At 36.2% G+C, this 22,668-nt stretch overlaps 2 protein-coding genes across 2 annotated transcripts; both read left to right on the forward strand.

Annotated features, from left to right (window-relative positions):
• Positions 1-4,905: 4,905 nt before the first annotated feature.
• On the forward strand, positions 4,906-14,380 carry ergic53 (lectin, mannose binding protein ergic53). The gene is made up of 6 exons (XM_073985581.1): positions 4,906-5,192; positions 5,539-5,730; positions 5,794-6,323; positions 6,531-7,018; positions 13,191-13,310; positions 13,391-14,380. Exons 1-6 carry the CDS (start codon positions 4,985-4,987, stop codon positions 13,425-13,427), a joined length of 1,575 nt encoding a protein of 524 aa, XP_073841682.1. The 5' UTR covers positions 4,906-4,984; the 3' UTR covers positions 13,428-14,380.
• Positions 14,381-18,236: 3,856 nt separating this feature from the next.
• Positions 18,237-18,619, forward strand: LOC141402807 (protein ERGIC-53-like). The gene is made up of 2 exons (XM_073984781.1): positions 18,237-18,418; positions 18,482-18,619. Exons 1-2 carry the CDS (start codon positions 18,247-18,249, stop codon positions 18,592-18,594), a joined length of 285 nt encoding a protein of 94 aa, XP_073840882.1. The 5' UTR covers positions 18,237-18,246; the 3' UTR covers positions 18,595-18,619.
• Positions 18,620-22,668: the final 4,049 nt, after the last annotated feature.

Below are 22,668 nucleotides of genomic sequence, written 5' to 3' on the forward strand. Positions count from 1 at the left end.
TACTGCAATTTATTCCCAAATTTTGGGCGAAAATAGCTAATAGCAGTCCTTCTGTAACAATATTCGAGGTCTAATATGAAAATAAATGTCAGCGTTTGGAAATGCAAAGAAACGTAATCCGGGCTTAGGTAAAGTAAACACATTTTTGGTTTTTACTTGGTGAAAATCGCAAATTTCGTTTTATATTTGACATTAAATGTACTGAAGTTTAAGAATACGGTTTCGAAAATCGTTTTATTTCAAGACATATCGGAAATTACGAGGAATAATAAATTTTAAAGGAAGAAAATTTGCCCGAAAATAATGCATTTCTTCAAAAGGTTACCCCACGTTCTTTCCTGGACAATTTACTTCATTCTTTTGACATTTTTGTACTCATTTTGGATCCTTCGGTAAAGAAATATAATTTTCAAAAAGTAAAAACCATTAATTTGGCAATTTTGACAGCCATTACCATCGTTCATATTAAGCGTAGAATTTCAGTCGTACGCAGAAAGTATAAAAACTTGTACAGTTTCATTTTTCTTCATAATTTCTCACACCTTTCGACATAAAATGATTTTCGAAACCGTATTCTAAAACTTCAGTGCATTTTATGTCAAATATAAAACGAAACTTGCGATTTTTACCAAGTAAAACCCAAAAATTTTACCTAAGCCCGGATTACGTTTCTTTGCATTTCCAAAGGCTGACAACATTTATTTTCATATTAGACCTCGAATATTGTTACAGAAGGACTGCTATTAAATTTTTTTCGTCCAAAATTCGAGAATAAATTGCAATAGTTAATCATACCTAGCACATTTTTCTTAAGTTTTTCAAATATTCCTCCGAATGTTTATTCATGCAAAAATTTTAATAAAATTAACGTTATTTTTACATATTTCTATAGCAGTGGCATTCCAAAAGAAGAAAAGAACTCCAAATATATAGTGCTTGTAGGTGTACGAATACGAACTTTGCCACCCACACAGGCGCCATCTATATCTAAATGACGGAATAAATTAAAAATTTGTTTTGTTATTCTTAAATCTTTCTTCGTTATTGTAATTCCTATCAATTATTTCATATTTGCACATTAAATATGGAACTAATAAAGATTTTATTAATTTTTTAGGGGTGTACGAATATGAACTTTGCATACTGTATCTCTTGACTATTGCGCCATCCTTTCATTCGTCCCAATTCCACGCCCTGTAACCCAAAGAAATATTAGACCATCATCCAAGTCATGGGTCTACCAACATGGCCTTATTTTATCCGCTGCAAAATGTAAGAGATGGGAAAGGAATTGTTTCGGTTGGCGCAAAGTCCAGGCCGAATTGGCAAACAATTTTCAAATAAACACCGGCCACACAATTTCATTGCAGATAATGTCATTGAGAATTTAAGGATCCTTCAAACAAACGTTTGAATCAGTGCTTCATTAGACCTTCTACGCCGTAATCAACAGTTTCATATCCTGAAAGCCCGGAACTCGGCGCCTTCTTTTCAACAGCTTTCTCTTCTCGTAATTTTTAAGTATTTTCCTTATTGTTCTACTAGGTACGCCATATCGTTGCTCACACAAGACGGAACTCATTTCGCCAGTTAAGGATACGTCTATGCATTTTTGCATTGTTGCTTCTGTGTAACCCCCTCCCTTTCTTTTACTGCTATTTTCTTTCGGTCTGTTCCAGAACTGCAAGAATCTACTAATTTTACTATTTTTTTCCGATAACATAAAGGAAAAAATGTTAACGTAGTAAAAATTAGTAGCTTCTTGCAGGTTCTGGAACAGAGCATTTATTTGGTGCACTCTTCTTTATATTTCGCTTGGGGTTTTTTCGCGGAATTGGTTCAAAAAGTTCTTCCGAATCCGCCTCACATCCGAACATATTTCGCTTGGGTTTTTTTGCGGAATTGGTTCAAGAAGTTCTTCCGAATCCGTCTCACAAATTGCCGTTTCACGAGAGGAAGTTGCCGTTTCAGGACGCAAAAGTGATGTTCCAGGATTGATATTCAGTGGAGTGGAAATTGCCCTTCCACGAGAGAAAATTGGCCTTCCACGAGAGGAAGTTGCCGTTTCACGAGAGGAAGTTGCCGTTACCGGACGCAAAAGTGATATTCCAGGATTGATATTCAGTGGAGTGGAAATTGCCCTTCCACGACGCAAAGGTGATGTTCCAGGATTGATATTCAGTGGAGTGGAAGTTGCCGTTTCACGAGAGGAAGTTGCCGTTTCACTAGAGGAAGTTGCCGCTCAACTCCAGGAAGTTGCCGTTTCACGAGAGGAAGTTTCCGTTTCACTAGAGGAAGTTGCCGTTGCAGGACGCAAAAGTGATTTTCCAGGATTGATATTCAGTGGAGTAGAAATTGCCCTTCCACGAAGCAAAAGTGATGTTCCAGGCTTGATATTCAGTGGAGTGGAAGTTGCCGTTTCACGAGAGGAAGTTGCCGTTTCACTAGAGGAAGTTGCCGTTCCACTCCAGGAAGTTGCCGTTTCACGAGAGGATGTTGCCGTTTCACTAGAGGAAGTTGCCGTTGCAGGACGCAAAAGTGATGTTCCAGGATTGATATTCAGTGGAGTGGAAATTTCTAATGAATTTCTCCAAAGAAATTAGTAATTAAATTAACTTTCTTGGTCCAGCTGAAACACTTGATAATAAAAACTTTGCACATCATAAGTTGTGTTCATTTACTTACCAGAGGTTACCATTTTTAACCTGCAAGGCGCTCCTTAACCCCAAAAAGTGGTAAAACTGGAAACAATTTTTAACCCACTTAGCGCCGAGATTTTTTTTGCGAGAAAACTTAAAACTGTTTATGAAAATTATATCTTTCGGACTTTTTAAGCATTTTTTAACAAATAACTTTTTTCTCTAAAACGTATAGCTTTGCTGCAATCGGACCTTCTTTTAAAAGTGCCAAAAACTTTGGAGGGAAATATTGGTGTATCCTTACATGACAATCCCTTGGTTTTTGATTGAGAAAATACTCTTACTATATTCCAAACAAATTCCGGATATGATTCTAGCATTTATGATTAAATTTAAATTTTTCATCAAAAGTCGAAAATTACAAAAAAGTCGATTTTTTGGTATAGCTTGGGGTTTAGACCAATTGCGTGGAAATGCGTAGATCAAATGAAGCGTTATGAGCGTAAAATGATAGATAACACACAATACTTTAAAAAAAAAACAGAGTTTTACGTCAATTTTTGCAACCATTTTTTGTGGCGTTTAAACGACCAGTGGCTTTATCTGGGTTAAGAGAGAAGATACAGCGAAAATGCCTTTCTCTTCTACCACATGCTACCAGACAAATTTCTTCAGGTAAAAAATGGTAGAACTGATTTTTCGACATTTGTTTGACGATTATTTGACAATGAAGAACAAAATGAACACAAACAGAAGAAAAAGTCGAACGCTGACAAAACTAAATTAAAAACTGTGAAATAAAAGACGAAAATTGATGTTTTATGTTTCTTTTTGACATTGCTACCAGATCTACCATTTTTCCGTTCCTTTACTTTTCTGGTAAAAATGTTCATGAGAGAGCAATTTGGCACTTTTCTCTTTTATGTTTGGTTTACATTCGGTGTCGTTTCGTGATTTCGAAGGCGTTTCGTGATTTCGAGCGGAATCAAGCAAAATTTATCATGATTTCGCATACAAAAATGAAATCATCTCATTTCGTGATTTCAGCGAAATCAACATCGAAATCACAGTACTCATGATATACAACCCTGTCTTTGCATAAAAAAGTACCAAAAGTTGCAACACTTTTCACGTATCACAACAAACAAGGTAGATGGTCAATTGCTGCAACAAAAAATGTTATTATAAAAATGTGTAAACATTTTGAAAAAAAATATTAAGTTACATTGTTACAATGATATTTTCCATTATGTTCCAGTACTTTTTAACGGTAATGTTAGAAAAAAGAGCGAATTGTCAAAAATTGCATTCCCGGTCCACACTAGAGTGATTTCATTGAAAAAATTACATGAAATGATGCGCCTCTAGATCGACTTCCATAGTACAGTAAAATCATAAAATTGCTGTAGTGGAGAATTCGATTTAAGAACGCCTAATTTCATGAAATTTTTTAATGAAATTCACGCTAGTGTGGACCTGGACCATACAAATTCCTTAAAATATAGGAAAAATGACGGAAATTCAATAACTCCAGAAATGTCAAAATCAACGTATCAGCTATCATAATCAGGTGCTAATAAACATGCTGCTACTTTCTACTATGCCAAATGTGTGTAGCAGAAAACAGGAGCAGATGGTGTTTGCTATTCAGCGCCATTTTCGTTTAAAGAGAAGTGCAAGTGTTGCTAAAGTTCGGAGTACGGGAACGCATTTGTAGCACTAAACGGGAAAACTACTGCAAGTACTAATATTATGCAGGTTCTAAGCACAACTTTTATCTACAAAAATTTATTATTATGAAGTCTTAACGATAAAATCATTTTTTATTTTTTCATTTGTTAGTATAATACACAATTAATACGATATATTGATAATTTTACTATAATTTTCGAAATAAAGCTTTAAAGTTCTATATTGTCGTATTTTTTTATGACTAATTCAATTTACAACATTTTGAAAATTCATGTTCGATTAGCTGCACATACATATGCATCTACCTTGATAATTGTGATATGTTTGAAATCAACAAAAAAAAATAAGTATAAACACCGGGGTGTATTTCAGGATTTCGTGAAATCCAGTGGATTTTGGAGCGTAAGTGTAAACTTGACATTATTACTCTTACCATTAAAAAAGTAAAGGAACAAAGCTATTATGTGTAAATGCAAGGTAATTCGTGTACATAATTATGAGAGCGAACAACGTGATTCAAACACTGGTATGAACATGGCATAACAAAACGAATGACTGAACTTATCGATAACACACTGTCATCACATATCACATTATCGATTAACAACCACTTTTGAGAAGACCATCTCTAGTTGTCAAACAACAGAAAAATAATGGATCTGTTTTCGAGAGCTATGTTGTTTCTCCGGTATTTTCTCTTGATTTTACCATTATTGGTAATAACCAGTGGTCAGGCGAATCCTCCCAATCCAAATCCTGGACAAGTTGGTGTGCATAGAAGGTTTGAGTACAAATATTCGTTTAAACCTCCATATTTAGCGCAAAAAGATGGGACAGTTCCATTCTGGGAGTATGGAGGAAGTAAGTACAACAACAACATACACAGTGGCTGGTAGCAGTCGGGCAAGAGTTAGCATTTGACAAAAACACACTCAGACACGTCAGTGAAAAACAAGTGCCATCTCACATCAATGGCTCCATATGAAACAATGTGAACAAAAGAGATGCAAGACATAGACCAACTGTTTGACAGAGTGGCAAAAGTAGCCAACAGCTACTATCCGGTATTCATCATATCTCATTTAGCCACGCAAACAAATACTTCCTTGTGCCTACTACTGCTTTTGGCCTGCTGCTATCAGCAAATGAATGAAATGAAGCTGGAAACAATATTGATGAATGAATTGAATTTGATTTTCTATTTTAGATGCTATTGCCAGTTCCGAAATGGTCCGAGTTGCCCCCTCTTTGCGTTCACAGAAGGGTGCAATCTGGACAAAGAATCAAGTAAACTTTGATTGGTGGGAAGTTGAAATTGTGTTCCGCGTAAATGGACGTGGTCGCATTGGAGCCGACGGTTTGGCCTTTTGGTATACTACACAAAAAGGCGATTACAATGGTAAATGAGTTGAGGAATATTGGATACAAATTGGTAAACAATTAATATGTTTCGTTGCTTTAGGTCCCGTATTTGGTTCATCTGACCGGTGGAATGGTCTTGGTATATTCTTTGATTCCTTTGATAATGACAATAAACACAATAATCCTTATATTATGGCTGTGTTGAATGATGGTACCAAACAGTTTGATCATGCCAATGATGGTACAACACAATTGTTGTCGGGTTGTTTACGTGACTTCCGTAATAAACCCTTCCCAACACGTGCCCGCATCGAATACTATAACAATGTGTTGACCGTACTCTTCCACAACGGCATGACCAACAATAATGATGATTATGAAATGTGTTTGCGCGCTGATGGTGTCCAATTGCCCAAGAATGGTTACTTTGGTTTGTCTGCAGCAACTGGTGGTTTGGCTGATGATCATGATGTCTATCATTTCTTGACCACATCCTTGCACCAAGCTGGACAAATTACTGAAAATAAAGTACCACAACAGGATAATGAGAAATTATCTCAGGAATATAAGGAATATCAAGAGAAATTGGAAAAGCAAAAACAGGAATACAAAAAGGAACATCCTGATGAGGTAAGGGACAAATTAAATTTAATAAGGAGAAATAATTTGAAGTACCTTTATATTCGTTCCCAAGTAGATCTGTTGCTTAGAAAACAATTTGGTTATAAAAAAAACTATCGGGCTATGTTTTAGTTTAGATCGCTTTCTTCTATTTCTCCTTTTTATTCCAATTTATTATTACTTTTATTAATATTGCCTCTCTTTTTCTTTTTACAGAAAGAAGAAGAAGAATGGGATGAATTCTATGAATCGGAAAATCAACGTGAACTAAGACAAATTTGGCAAGGACAAAGTCAAATCTTTGAACACATCCGTGAATTGTCACGAAAAATGGATGAAGTTATTGGCAGACAAGAAAACACATTATCATTGGTATCACGAGGTTTGGGTGCTGCAGCTGGAGCTGTACAACGTCCGGCTGCAGCTGGTGGTGCTCAACCACCACCTGTGGCTGTTGGTGGTACCATATCGAGAGCTGAAGTAGATCTTTTGGTTGCCAATCAAAATAATCTCTTGGCAACAGCTCGTGAACTTCGTTCTTTGATTGGTGATATTCATGCAAGAACTGATTCAATTCTCCAACAACAACAACGTGCTCCCAGTGGTCAAGTACAGGCGGTCGGTTATGATATACAGGCAATTATGAATGAAATGCGCGATGGCATGAATCAAGTTAAGCAGGGCATAACACACGTGGGACAAAAGTAAGTTGCATAAACTTCTTCTAGAATGATATATGTATGTATGTTTAATGGATATAGGGAAGGTAGCCATTGGAATTTCCCAGCTGTATTGAAAATTGCATTGCCGGCTTAAGCTAGATATGCCATAGACGATAGGTCATGGCTAGATACCAATATTAGTAACATGAAAATGTTTTTATTTATTGTGGCTGGAAATTCTGGTACGAACATTTATGAAAGTTTATTCAATTAACAAACACTTGTTAAGTGGAATTTCCTGAATATTCGCTGCTTTAAGTGACGTAGAGCAAAGACAAAATAAAAGCAAAAGAAGATAAGGAACACAACTTTATCGCTGAAGATTCAATTTGAATTGAACTACACAATTCAAATCAAAGGGTCATATATTATGTTTAAAACTTTTGATAAGTATAAGACTGTATGCAGTTCTAATATGTATTGCACATTCGATTGTCTGCTTGGTTACTTGCCCGGGTGAATGTGTGGCACATATTGGGGGTTATTCTGAAGGAAAATTTCAACATAAAGGAAAAAGTGAAAAACTATAGGGAGCTTTCGTTCAGAATAACCCCTCTTACCCCCAGTTTTTGTAAAAATTTTTATTCTTCTCACACGAATTGTCAAATTTTGTAGATCGATTTACTCGCTTTAGCGCAAATGTAGAGCGCTGATTTTTAAATGAGGAATCCTTAATGTATATGGAACGGGTATACTAAAAATTAAATGTGTATGTCATCTGCTGAGCTATGAATGCCTAAATTATTACGAATATAGACGAACGAACAAAAATAAGTTACAAAAACTGGGGGTTACAGTCAATCCAATTTTATGCCCTCCACCATAGTATGGAGGGTATATTAAGTTTGTTTTTCCGTTTGTAACGCATTGAAATAATCATTTGCGACCCTACAAAGTATATATATTCTTGATCAGCGTAAAATTCTGAGTCGATCTGTGCATGTCCGTCTGTGGTAATCACTCTAGCATCCACAAAAATGGAGATAGGACGCTGAAATTTTGTAAATATGCGTATTTTGTTTGCAGGCAGGTCAAGTTCGATGATGGGCGATATCGGTCCACGTTTTGGTATAACCCCCATATAACGGTACCTCCCGATTTTAGGTATTTTGAGAATTTTAGCTACAATTTTCACCCGAACTAGCTGTAAATTGAAATTTGAGGTTCTCAGTGGTCATCAAACTTATCCACCGAACATCGCCAACATAGGTCAATGGTTTGGTATAGTCCCCATAGAACGGTACCTCCCGATTTTCGGTATTTTGAGAACTTTAGCTACAATTTTCACCCGAACTAGCTGTAAATTGACATTTGAGGTTCTCAGTGGACGTCAAACATCTCCACCAAACATCGTCAACATAGGTCCATGTTTTGGAATAGCCCTCATATAACGGTACCTCCCGATTTTCGGTATTTTGAGAATTTTAACTACTATTTTCACCTAAACTAGCTGTAAATTGACATTTGAGGTTCTCAGTGGTCATCAAACTTCTCCACCGAACATTGCTGTAAATTGACATTTGTGGTTCTCAGTGGTCTCAAACTTCTCCACCAAATATCGTCAACACAGGTACATGGCTCGGTAAAGCCCCCATATAACAATACCTCCCGTGGTCGAAAATTTTGTCAACCTAAAATTGTGAAAGGACACTAATTATTTCATCTTAATTAAGACTATTTTATGGTGGAGGGTACAAAAAGTTCGGCCCGGGCGAACTTAAAGACATTTACTTGTTCTAATTTGAACTTCTATATCTCAAAACCGGTAAAAACTACGAAGATATCATAAAAGTCAATCTTGTGGAGAATTTTCATAGCTGCAAAATTTTCTTTAGTCCCACTTCAGTAGGACTTGCGGTTTCAAGCAAAATCGTGAAAATCTAAAAAACCTTTAAAAATGACATCTTGAATCGGGATGTATTTAAAATGCGCTCCGGCGATTTTTTGTTTGTTTTTTTTATATTTTTCTCATCTTTGACCATTGTAGTTTCAGATTCCGCAAAATCTTTCCAGGTGTAACCACCTTCCGCATAAATTTGATTCATGAGCACCGTGGCTGTTGAATGTGACTCCTTTAATATTGAGATCGTTAGTGATAGGAATTCCACTAGCATCGACCATGGCATTGAACTCAGTGTTCACCTCGTATGGCCGAAGATTTAGTGACGTATATTTGACTATTTCTCGCATGAAAAAAAAGGAGTAAGCCTTTCACAAATGACATCAGAGAAGGTACCCGATGCCAAGATTGTACAATCATCCGCATACCTTACGATCTCAGTGCCGTCTGGAGGGGGTGTTAAACAGTTCCACAAATATCACCCCCATCTTGGGGAATTTCCTTGTTTCAATATCTTCTGGAGGGGGTGTAATACAGAAAATGTAGAGTTTAATCTGTTCCGGAAATATCACTCCATCTTGGGAAATTCCTTGTTTCACTTTACGCGGCATTGATTTCCTGTTCCAGAATTCCACTTACGACTGGCGTTCACACACATGCCCTGAGGGTGGTCTGCTCGATGTGCAGATTGGAGTGCTAGACAGTATCAAAGGCTTTTGATAAGTCGAGTGGCACCAACAATGTCCTACTGCACGGTTTGTTCTTGTCCTCGACTAATATGTGTGGAGCTGGAATGCTGTAGAGCTGCGTTGCCCATGGAACCAACGCTGATGATCGGCAATTGGTACAACTGTACATGGTCTGTATGAGTCATCGTTGCTGGCATCCTTGCCTAGGTTCAGTAGCGCACATTGTCCGTCTATTTTTATACCCTCAGCATTTATGCTAACGAGGGTATATATGTATGTACATATGTACACTTTCATATGGGCAAAATGTGCCTCATCGAAATAATGGTTTTAGACCCCAAGTATGTTTGGACGAAATGTGTTTCAGACAATATGGAGACGATTGAGCAATGTCCGTCCGTCTGTCTGTCTGGATGGTGCGCACGATAACTCTCGAACGGATCAATCGATTCGATCCAAAATTTGGCTTTCGTAATATTTTGTCCAAACTTAGTTTAAGTTCGAAGATGGGTTATATCGGTCCACTCCTTCCGGTACCTGCCCCACAAAAGTTCGAAAATGTTCGGAAAATTTGTGCGTACGATAACTCTTGAAGGGAGTAACCGATTTGGTCCATACTTTGCAAATCGTGAAATGTCTACCGGACTGAGTTTCCAATATGGACTCAATCGGTCCACTCCTTCGGGTACCTCCCACACAAAATTTGGGATAAGTTCAGTTTAGGACCCGCTCTCGAATCGCTTTAATTTTTGTTTTAGAAACTTGTATTCACTACCCTCCATACGACGGTACAAGTTTCATCATGGGGCAAGTCCACACTTCCTGAGAAAATAGACCCAAAGTTGCAAAAAACCCCTATGACACCGTGTGAGGTGGTTGGAGCGCAAGATAACTCTCGAATGGATCTGCCGATTCGGTCCAAAATTCGGCCTTAGTAATATTTTGTTCAAACGTACTTTAAGTTCGAAGATAAGCCATATCGGTCAGCTACTTCAGGTACCTCCCCCACAAAAGTTCAAAAATGTTCGGAAAAATTGTTCGTACGGTAACTCTTGAAGGGAGTGGCCGAATTGGTCCATACTTTACACATCCTAATATATCTACCAGATATAGATCAGGCTCAAATATGGAGTATATTTGTTCACTCCATCCGGTACCTCCCACACAAAATTTCTGATAAGTTCACTTTAAGACCTACAATCTGATCACTTTGATTTTTGTTGAAGCATCTTGCATTCGCTGCCTCAATTACGATGGTAAAATTTTTTTCAGAGGCAAATCCATACTTTATGAGCGAACAGCCATATGTAGTGGCTGGAGATCCACTTCCATAATGGTCAATGTCGATCCATTCCTTTAAGTATATCCTTCGCAAAACTTTTGATCTTTAATCCTAATCAACATTTTTGTCGGTTCATACATCCAAAAATGTTTAAAACCCCCTAAACTCATACGTTTTTTGGGAAAAATATTTTTTCAATATACACAGGCTGAGGGTATATATCTCTGTCAGCAAAGCTGACTGATACTTTTTTTACTTGTCCTAATTTCGGGTACGACAGGTTTGGATCTTTGCTGAGGTATTAAACTCCCCGCTCATCCTTGGAAATCCCGTCAGGGTATAACGTTATTGATTAAAATTGCTTGAGCCACTTTTCGGACGTTATATCTTTCTTCTTCCCAGGGTTCCAAAGTGACTTAAAGATTCACTTATTCTGGATAAATCGTTGCAACTTTGCAGTTAATCTAGCCACTTGGTCCGTTTGTGCTCAGCGACCAATATATTAAATTCCATTGTCAAATTTCTTACTCTGGGGTCACTAGGATTGGCTCGACGAAACTTATAACGCACATTTGCTAGTCCCGTCGCCTATGCTGGGATATTTGTTCTCACTTTGCATATTCGTCGAGTATTATAGGAAGAGCAGCTGCAGCTGTGGCGATGTCCCGGAACATTCTTTCTGCTACCGGAACATTAGAAGAGCTGGACAAATCTCTGAAGCGGCGATTAGTGGACTCTCTGAAACTAGGCCAATTAGCTTTTCCATGATTGATTAAAGTGCGGCGTTCAGAGGGGATGAAAGCGGATGGTCAATTATGGGGAGATTGTGTCTGGCCAAAGATTAACGGCGGGTTGACAGGTGACGTCATTTGTCAGACCAGGTGACACGATGGTGAACTGTGACACTCTCCGCTGGTTCTGGTAGGGGCGTCCTTATTGAACGTGCAAAACGTAGAACTATCAATTTGCTCAGTCAGCACTATTCCGCTCTGGACATTGCCGAGGACCGTATACGACAGCTCATGATGAGCATGAAAGTCCCCCTAGACCAGCCAGTTATGACCAGTCCCCCTAGACCAGTCAGTTATGACCTTCCGGCAGCAACGACTGATGTGCTGCGTGTGCATTTGCTGGTGCGGGACTGCGGGAAGTCTCGTAATCAGATGACGATGACTCACTGGCATGTAGCATAGACTCTGCCGTAGTTCCACACTTGAACGAATCCAAAGCAACCCCTCCCGGCATGTATAGCATCTCACAGAAGTTTGAGGCTGGTGAATGCGGATGGCACATCGAACTTAGTTCTGGGGTTTCATACTTCCCAACCACAAAAGAATCCGGAGCAATTATTTCGAGATATGCCGCTAGCAACACAAAAAACGATACAAATATATGTAGACTGAGGCAGCAAACGCTGCTCGGAAGACTGGTTTTGTGTGGCTCCGGTTCAATCCGGTATCGAAGAACCCGTCGCTGTGGCATTGAGGTAGCTTAATAGACTAATGGATTTCGAGGACAAGTTAATAATTTTTGACATAATGTCCCAAAAGTTCTGAAAAATCCTACTGTGTCCCAATAAAACGTCATTGCTTAAGTGCAGTTTGAGGTTTTGAATTTTTTGCCGCCTCTTGTCGTTGGGATCCCTTTTACCACGGTACAATTTTTTCGGGTGTGAATCCCCACTTTCTTCCAAAAAGTCTATATTGGACAACTCCTTCCGGTACCACCACCTAAAAGTCCAAAATATGTGCTTAAATGCAGAAGGTACTCCTTGCGTCATAATAGCCCTGCTATGGCCAACTAAATTGTCCGTCGGGATCTATAATTACCGAAAAAATGACTTGAAGATTAGATCTAGTGATATTTAATGATCTATTTAGGTCCATTGTCCATTGAATCAGCTACCTCCCCCCGCAAAAGTTTAACATATTTGCGGTTTAATCCAGTTTAAGGTCACTTCTTGGATCGTATTGAAATTTAAATAGGGGGTAAACGTGGTGATCCTGACTGCAACATTATAATTATTTATTTTTTATTTATTCATGCTAATACAATAATACCGTAGCCCTTAGGGCCAAAGACGGTTTCAAAAACCACTATTGATTAACTGCTCTGCAAAATGTGTCAATACTTAGGGCCACTTCTTCATACACCTCTCATAGAAAGACTAGTTTGTGGTCTTGATCAAAAATTTATAATTTGGAAAATAAAATACTTCTCTTAAGGGCCGAATACTGCAAAACGCCTAAGTGGTATTTTGCAATATAAAAAAAAATTGTTTTTTTTTTTTATGTAGAACTCCCTTTTATGATGATTAAATAATTTCTTCTGCTTTCTTTTCAGATTGGGTACCTCACCTCAAGCTCAAGTATCCTGCCCCACCGGTAATTGTGTCGGTGTCACATTGTTCCTCAGTGTTACAGCTGTACAGCTGCTTTTAGTCTTCCTTTATACTATTTTCAAGTAAGTTAAAACCCCCTCCCCTACCCCTTTTCACAATGAAATCAAGAAATAACCCATTTTCATCTCATTTTCATTTTCAGGAGTAGAAGTGAAGCTCAAGCTAAGAAATTCTATTAGGACTAAATATAAAATAAATGTTGCTAAGAACGATAAGAACAACAACAACAAAATGTTATATTAAAGATCAAAATGCAGGCGAAGAAGCAGAAAAACCAACAGTTGGCTATATCGTTAATATCTAATATTGGTTTTAGATGATTGTTTTCCATTAGTTTTCTCTCTACAACAACAACAACATTATTGTCTTCGTTAATCAGAAATCATTGCTCAGTAAAAGAAAAGAAAAACAGAATACATACATACGTACATTCATATCACTATGTTTCTTTTTTATGGTATACCAACCAAAACGACAACAAAATAGACTGATTAGTAGTCGTCTTTATATGTTTGTATAAAAAATAGCTGTTGGTCCCCTAAAGTGTAAAATGCAGACCAATTGTAACACACCTCCCCTAAATACATATTTGCCACCAATGCAAGACATGCGGCAACAAAAATCGTTTGTGTTTTTACTAATTAATTCCCCAAAGCATTTTGTAGAAACAATTCCCATGAACACAACATACACACTTTACTACATTTTTTGTTGTTTTAAACATTTTTTTTAATTTTAATTTAGTAGACCTCTTTTTTTAGTTTTTAGTTGATTCTTCTCTAAACACTTTTCCCCCACAGTTCTAGACTGGAGTTGTTGCAATTGATTATTTTTTTATTTTATTTTTTAATTTGTTCTTAAGCTAAGTAGCGCCTCTCTTCTAATTGATATTAATACATGTGAAAAAAAAAGAAAATTTAGTTTTCCAATTTGTAATAAAAACAAAACAAAATAAATGTGACCACATTCCAGTCTTCAATATGTTTACATACTTAATAAAGTTTTTTAATTTTTTTCTATCATTTTAAAATCAACTTTTTTTATTTTTCCACTTCTAAGATTTGTAATTTCCATCTTTTTTACAATGATAATAAAAGAAATACAATGAAATAAAAATATTTTAAATAAAAAAGACAATTTGGTTGTTGTTATTTTTAAGGGGATAAGGGTGAACACGATAAGTAATCATGAAATGATAAGGTACATATTATATAACAAGTAAAAAAGTATCAGTCGGCCTTTGCCAACAGGAATATACCCTCAGCCTAAGAAATAATAAAAAGAAACACTCAGTATAGGTTGTTGCTCCAAAATCTTACTGTTGTTATTAGTACTGCGAAAACAACCCGAAATAAAGTTTAAAATTTAAACGCGAACACGTCTGAAGCTTTTCTTAAGCCTAAAAGGCTGAACTTTTGCGTGGAGGGACCTAAAGAAGGGGACCGATATAGTCCAACTTCTATTTTGATTTAAGTTTGGAAGAACGATTACCATGTGTAAAGATTGGACCAAATCAGGGGCATAATTCTCGCATCCGTTATCGAGCGAGTTTTTGTTCGAAGACAAATTACGAACGATCGAAATTTTTGGATTCCCTTATACGATCGAAATTATTTAAAAAAGTTATCGATACATACGGTTATCGAACGGTGAAACATATGATAAACACAAAATATTACAAACAAGTTGTTTTGCGCGTTGAAATGAAATAAAAACATGAAAATTGTATAAAATAATAGAAAATTGTGAAAAATTAAAAGTAATAGTGACCCGAAATAAATTCCACTATTTAAAAATATAAAAATCACATTCTGGCATTGGAAAATATATTTTTAATTTTAAGGAAAAATACACTTTTTGTCTATTTTTTTTACTCATTTTATTGGAAAAAGTCATTAGTATGTGATTTTGATTAGTTTTATTGCAAAATGTTCAATTAAAGTTCGTTTTTGGCTACAAAAATAATCATTTCGACAGCAAATGTGTGGCGGGCAAAAACTCGCAAGATTCCACTCGAAAGTGTATTCGACAACGGATGCCGTAATCCAAATACTGAAAATATCGATCGAAATAACTCGATCACGTATGCGAGAATTAGGCCCCAGGACTCCCTTCAAGAGCCAGTCAATATGGACCGCCGATTAAAATTATATTGTCGCAATATGAGTCCTTTAGACTATCTGCTGTAAAAATATCAAAAAGATCCTAAATTGCGCAGATGGAGTGAACCTATATATTGGATTTTTTAGAGCTCTTGGACTAGTATGTCAGGAAGCACTTCAACAAAAACTGTGAACTTCTGTGGTGGAGGTCAAATTAAAGTTCAGACCTTCTTGGAACTTGATGTATCAGGTATGTGATGGAAATCGATTTCGAGCTCAAAACGAGTCAAAAACGACTGTAGGTGTGATGCATGTACATTTTCCGACATCGAATTGTTTTCGATATCGGTTTCATATTCCATTTTGTTCTATGGAAAAATTGATCAAAAAGACGTGTGATGCAATTCGATAATCGTTTATTTTTCTCGGTTTGAAAACTGTCATATTTTTGTGGTCGATTTATAAACGATCCCAGCAAAATAAATTGGAAGTAGTGCAATGTAGACTAGTTCTTTCACGGCATGTTTTTATGCAGTTCAAACGGTGTCGTGAAAAAGGCACTCCATTCCTCACATTTTAACCGCATTTGGATGCAATCCAAAGAATCACATCCATTCGTCACATTTTAACAACATCCGGAGGCAGTTCAACGGAGTCGTGAAAAAGGCACTCCAATTCCTCACAATTTAACAGCATCCGGATGCAGTGCAAACGGAGTAGTGAAAAAGGCACTCCGTTCACTACATTTTATTAGCAGTTGTTAGAGATCCCTACCTGTACATAAATCAGTTTGTACATCTCTACAGGCAGCGGAATAAAAGAGATAATCGCGTTAACATTTCCAAACATTTGTTAATACAAACTAAATAATATTTAATTTGTGAACATTTTTCCGGTAACTCACGAGAAGAAAATTTCCCAATGGGGTGCTGTTGGAGTACATGTCGAAATCTTAACTGGTGATGGGAAGACAATATCAAACCCATTTAGCAGAAGAAGCAAAAGCACTTAAGCTTGGATTAAATAAAGAGCGAAGGAACACACATGTTTGCTATTGAATTCAATAGAGAATTTTCATAATTTATGTTAATTTAATAAAGTTATTAATATTTTTGTTTTACACAAATAATAAATGCATTTTATTTTGTTATTCAAAACACGTGCTCTGGACTGCCTCCTATTCTACCCCAAAGGGTCAGTTAAAATGCAATGCCAAAGGGTCAGTTAAAATGCAGTGCCAAAGGTTCAGTTAAAATGCAATGCCAAAGGGTCAGTTAAAATGCGGTGCAATGGAGTGCCTCTTTCCGGGGTCACTCCCTTGTAAAAATCATGAGTGAAAATGCATAATTTGATGCACTTCCAAATCACTTATACATATCATTTAACTGCCTCTTTGGAGGCAAACTTTTCGCTGGGATGTAATGAATTTTGATATTTTTTAGGAAAAAAGCTTGAAATTTAAACACGGATATAGAATAGATAAATTTACATTTATTTGCCTTATTTTTAGTATATTTTGTTAAGAAAATATTTGATATTTCGATAAATCAAAAACGGATCAAAAAATCTACTTTGAACATGTTTCTTTCCTCTAGATTAGTGAAGACATCCGCTTAATATGTTTTTGCACTGTTTGTAAAGTTCTCCTCATGTAATTGGACAAGAATTTCCACACAAACCTTCCATATAGGGCAATTTAAACAAGAACACAAATTTATTTTATTTGTTATTACATTTTATCGGCTTTTGCCATCGCCAAGACTTAAAAAAGTGTTTTTTATTTCTATTTTTCTTATTTCAACTGGTGGTTAGGGATCACCAGTCCGTTTTTTGTTTGTGGGAATTTAATGAAATTTAAACAACGTGGAATTGAAATTCGATGCGGATCCCATCACATCTAAAAACAATTCACTCGTTTTGGGCAAATCGTTTTCATTGCAAATCGATTCGAAATTCATCACATACCTGTATATTTGAAAGAAATTATACGATGTGCCTTGTTTTGGCCAAATCGGTTAATTAGTTCCCAAGTTGTCGTGTTCATCAGTCAGTCATTTATATTGGGGCCTTCACGGTTATTTAGAGTTTTTGGGACATTACCTAAGGAAGTATGACTTGCTCCCGAACAAAATTGTACCATCGTAAAAGCAGAAGTGACTACAACCTGCTGGAAAAAAATTTTATGGGGGAGGTACCCAAAGGATTGGACCGATTTTGAAAATCGAATCGAATTTTGATGCATATTTGGCCGATTTCGGGTATTTGGGACCTTAATAGCTATATCAAAATCGGATCCGATTTTCAAAATTTTTTTGATAAAATTTTTTTAGGAACTGTTTTCGAGAGCTATGTTGTTTCTCCGGTCATTTCTCTTGATTTTACCATTATTGGTAATAACCAGTGGTCAGGCGAATCCTCCCAATCCAAATCCTGGACAAGTTGGTGTACATAGAAGGTTTGAGTACAAATATTCGTTTAAACCTCCATATTTAGCGCAAAAAGATGGGACAGTTCCATTCTGGGAGTATGGAGGAAGTAAGTACAACAACAACATACACAGTGGCTGGTAGCAGTCGGGCAAGAGTTAGCATTTGACAAAAACACACTCAGACACGTCAGTGAAAAACAAGTGCCATCTCACATCAATGACCCCATATGAAACAATGTGAACAAAAGAGATGCAAGACATAGACCAACTGTTTGACAGAGTGGCAAAAGTAGCCAACAGCGCTACTATCCGGTATTCATCATATCTCATTTAGCCACGCAAACAAATACTTCCTTGTGCCCACTACTGCTATTGGCCTGCTGCTGTCAGCAAATGAATGAAATGAAGTTGGAAACAATATTGATGAATGAATTGAATTTGATTTTCTATTTTATTGCCAGTTCCGAAATGGTCCGAGTTGCCCCCTCTTTGCGTTCACAGAAGGGTGCAATCTGGACCAAGAATCAAGTAAACTTTGATTGGTGGGAAGTTGAAATTGTGTTCCGCGTAAATGGACGTGGTCGCATTGGAGCTGACGGTTTGGCCTTTTGGTATACAACACAAAAAGGCGATTATAATGGTAAATGAGTTGAGGAATGTTGGATACAAATTGGTAAACAATTAATATGTTTCGTTGCTTTAGGTCCCGTATTTGGTTCATCTGACCGGTGGAATGGTCTTGGTATATTCTTTGATTCCTTTGATAATGACAATAAACACAATAATCCTTATATTATGGCTGTGTTGACCACTTAAGGGCGCAAAATCTTTGGAAGAGAAGTACGAGAGAGATGAAATCTCATGTGCGGCGCCGATGTGGTCAGCGAATATACAGTTAGGCAACAAATGTATTGCAAAAACTAAATTGTAGAAAATTTCATATTAATTTTCGTTTATGGCAACAAATTATGTAAAAACTATACGGTGTTTTGTGCAAATCTCTTGCTATAGGTCCTTACAACAATATTCCGTCAAAATATGCAAAAGTTATTTGCGATTTACCTATAACAAATACGGTCAAAATATAAGAATTAACTACTACTTGGGGGTGACAATAAAAGTATTGCAAGGGGAAAATCAGTACTAAAAAATTTTTGCGGTCATTATGCATTTTTATGACTTTTGCGGCTAATAATACACTAACAGTATTGAATGTAATAAAGTTCAGTGATAAAAATGCGGTCATGGAGGGTCTTTAGACAGGTAAAAAATGCATGGGACCACATTAACAATAAACAATGACGAATAGGCCACAGGCAAGTAGGCATCGAATAATATTTAACTCAATATGTATTGTAGGATAATTGAACAATTCAAAACAGTCCGATTTTGGCTTTGAGAACATCGAAATACCTCTGGAAAGTATATGGAAAAAATTGACACCAGTGTAGTATTTTGGAACGACCTACGATAGAGCACTATTTCGTCTCTCAATGGTATTGATATGATTTAATTTTTACTAAGTGGATAGATATTGTTACGGAATTAGATTTAACTAATCTCCATGTAGACGTTGTTTTATTCCCCAGTACGATTTGTACCAAATAAAACAGGGTTCGTTTTAGATTACGTTTCTACAATGCTTTATTTACTTTATTACACTTATTCGGAACCGACTTTAATTACTAAGCACACAACAAGTCTTTAGTTAGCACGCAGCAATTCTTTAACCGATCTGTTCAGTTCAACGCTTAGAACACAACTAACTTGTCATTGCCAGTTCCCCTGTATTTATACCCCAAAGTCTCCTTGGTCTAGAATTATCCAGAAAGTCTGGCAACACCTCGAATCTGTGCAACGAACACACAGACGCACATTCGCACTAAGCGAACAACCATACTCACATACATATGGTGTGTTCGTTTACTCAACAATTTGTACAAATTTGTACAAGTCCAGTAACTTCTTGCAAACGACTAAGGTATTTTGCATTGTAGTGGAGAGTAAACGAACAACATCCAGTAACAATTCGTACAAATTTTGAGTAAACGAACACACATATACATGGGGGGAATACAGGCGGACGACAAGCACAGTAATGACGTAATTACAACAACAAACAAATGCAAGAAAGAAATAGCAACTAAACGATAATTACATGATTATGGCAAAACAAAATAAAAGCACATTAATGAAAGGTAAAGTAACATCTAGAATAATGAAGAGAGTTCTACATGGTAGTTGTTGTTGCTTAAATAAAGTAACTGCGTAATAAAAACTTTACGTTACAATTCAAATTTTTAAATTAACGGAAATTAAACTAAACTAACTTAACCCTATCGGTTACATTCGTAACAGTATGTTAAAAGTTTATTAACATATATGCGGATATATTGGAATACATATAAGGTAAAACAATTTGAACGGACTTTGCCTTAGGATAAAAACTTATCTTATTATCTAAACTCGGATGCCAATGTATATGGAAGCTACATCCAAATCTGGACCAATTTTCATTATTTTCTCTAGAGTTAATCTTTAGACCGAAAATATGATGTTTGCCAAATTTTATGTCAATCGGACTACAAATGAGCGTTTTAACAAATAAGAAAAGCGTTAAGTCCGACCGGGCCGAACTTTTTATACCCTCCACCACGAACTGTATTGAAGTGAATAGGAACAATTAGTTTTATTTCGTTTATGAAAGTACTAAACTTTTCCTTTTATTGCAGGAGTAGTACATATATCTGAACTGATAATACTCCCTTCAAAACAGCTAATATGGGGCGACTTTTTTGTTGTTTCCAAAACATGGGCCAATATTTTCCGAATTGAGCGAAATACATAAAATTGGGCAAAACCGACTAGACCTAAACCTGGATATTCTGGATTTGGATAGTTAAAAAACGTTAACCTGTACCGATAAATTTCTGGAGGAAAATTTCGTAACTCCAACGAAGACTAAATACCAAATTTCAGTTATCCCCATTGAATATTGTGGCTAAAACTTTCATAATACCGAAAAGTGGGAGGGATCTTTCTATGGGGGCTATATACAAATATGGAACAATACCGGAAATTTCCAGGTGAGAAGTTTTATACCCTCAACGAAGACTAAGTACCATCTTGCAGCCATTTCCGTGTTATAATGAGGCTAAAACCTTCAATATACCGAAAATTGGGATATACCGTTCTATGGGGACTACACCTTTTTCAGATGTAATTCGAATTATTTTAATTGTAATTCGAGAATTCTATTTGTAATTCGTAACATTTCATTTGTAATTCGAGAATTCTATTTGTAATTCGAATTATTTTATTTGTAATTCGAATTATTCCACTTGTAATTCGAATTATTCCATTTGTAATTCGAATTATTTCATTTGTAATTCGAATTACTCCATTTGTAATTCGAATTATTCCATTTGAAATTCGAATTATTCCATTTGTAATTCGAATTATTCTATTTGAAATTCGAATTATTCCTTTTGTAATTCGAATTATTCCATTTGTAATTCGAATGATTTCATTTGTAATTTCAAATAAAATAATTCGAATTACAAATGGAATAATTCGAATTACATATAAAATAATTCGAATTACAAATGGAATAATTCGAATTTCAAATGGAATAATACGAATTACAAATGGAATAATTCGAATTTCAAATGGAATAATTCGAATTACAAATGGAATAATTCGAATTACAAATGGAATAATTCGAATTACAAATGGAATAATTCGAATTACAAATGGAATATTACGAATTACAAATGAAATGTTACGAATTGAAAATAGAATTCTCGAATTACAAATGAAATGTTACGAATTACAACTAAAATGTTTCGAATTACATCTGAAAAAGGTGTATATGAAGGCGTGTGACCTATACCGACAAATTTCATATGGAATGTTTTATATCCCAAGTGAAGACTAACCACCAAATATCAGCCATTTCGGTGGAATATTAAGGCCACACCCTTCAAAATGCAGAAAATCGGGAGGTACCGTTCTATGGGTGCTATATGAAGGCGTAGACCTATACCGACAAATTTCATATGGAATATTTTATACCCCAAATGAAGAGTAACCACCAAATTTCAGCCATCTCGGTGAAATATTGAAGCCACAACCTTCAAAATACCGAAAATCGGGAGGTATCGTCCTATGGGGTCTATATGAAGGCGTGGACCTATACCTACAAATTTCCGGGGGAAAGTTGTATACACCCAACGAAGACTAAATACCAAATTTCAGTCATTTCGCTGTGATAATGAGGCTAAAACCTTCAAAATACCGAAAATCGGGAGATATCGTCCTATGGGGTCTATATCAAAACCTGGACCTATATAAACATTTTATGGTAGAAATATTTCTAAGCCTGTGGAAACACAAAATACAACTTACAACCGATTCTGTGGTCAAATGGGACTAATACATTCAAAATATCTTAAAGTGACGCGTACTATATATGGGGCGTTATATGGGGGCTCTACCAAAACGTGGACCTATATAAACAAACTTTGGTAGAAATGTTTTTTAGCCTCTTTAGACACAAAATACCAAATTACAGCCAATTCGGTGCTCAAATGGGACTAATACATTCAAAATATCTTAAAACTGATGCGTACTATATATAGGGGGCGTTATATGGGGTCTATAACAAAACGTGGACCTATGTAAACATTTTATGGTGATATGTTTCTTAGCCTCTTGAAACGGAAAATGCAAAGTTACAACCGATTCTGTGGTCAAATAGGACTAATACAATCAAAATATCTTAAAATGACGCGTACTATATATGGGGCCTTATATGGGGGCTATACCAAAACGTGGACCTATATAAACAAACTTTGGTAGAAATGTTTTTTAGCCTCTGGAGACACAAAA

Source organism: Musca autumnalis, unplaced genomic scaffold (assembly GCF_047663935.1).
Source record: "Musca autumnalis isolate F117 unplaced genomic scaffold, ASM4766393v1 scaffold_4, whole genome shotgun sequence".
NCBI classification, from domain to species: domain Eukaryota; kingdom Metazoa; phylum Arthropoda; class Insecta; order Diptera; family Muscidae; genus Musca; species Musca autumnalis.

What these genes read in the sequence shown, in the direction of transcription:
- ergic53 (XM_073985581.1), top strand. Translation starts at nt 4,985, where the DNA reads ATGGATCTGTTTTCGAGAGCTATGTTGTTTCTCCGGTATTTTCTCTTG. An exon ending in ATAACACACGTGGGACAAAA is followed by an intron (nt 7,019 to 13,190) that starts GTAAGTTGCATA and finishes CTTTCTTTTCAG; the next exon opens with ATTGGGTACCTCACCTCAAG. An exon ending in TTCCTTTATACTATTTTCAA is followed by an intron (nt 13,311 to 13,390) that starts GTAAGTTAAAAC and finishes TTTCATTTTCAG; the next exon opens with GAGTAGAAGTGAAGCTCAAG.
- LOC141402807 (XM_073984781.1), top strand. Translation starts at nt 18,247, where the DNA reads ATGGTCCGAGTTGCCCCCTCTTTGCGTTCACAGAAGGGTGCAATCTGG. An exon ending in ACAAAAAGGCGATTATAATG is followed by an intron (nt 18,419 to 18,481) that starts GTAAATGAGTTG and finishes TCGTTGCTTTAG; the next exon opens with GTCCCGTATTTGGTTCATCT.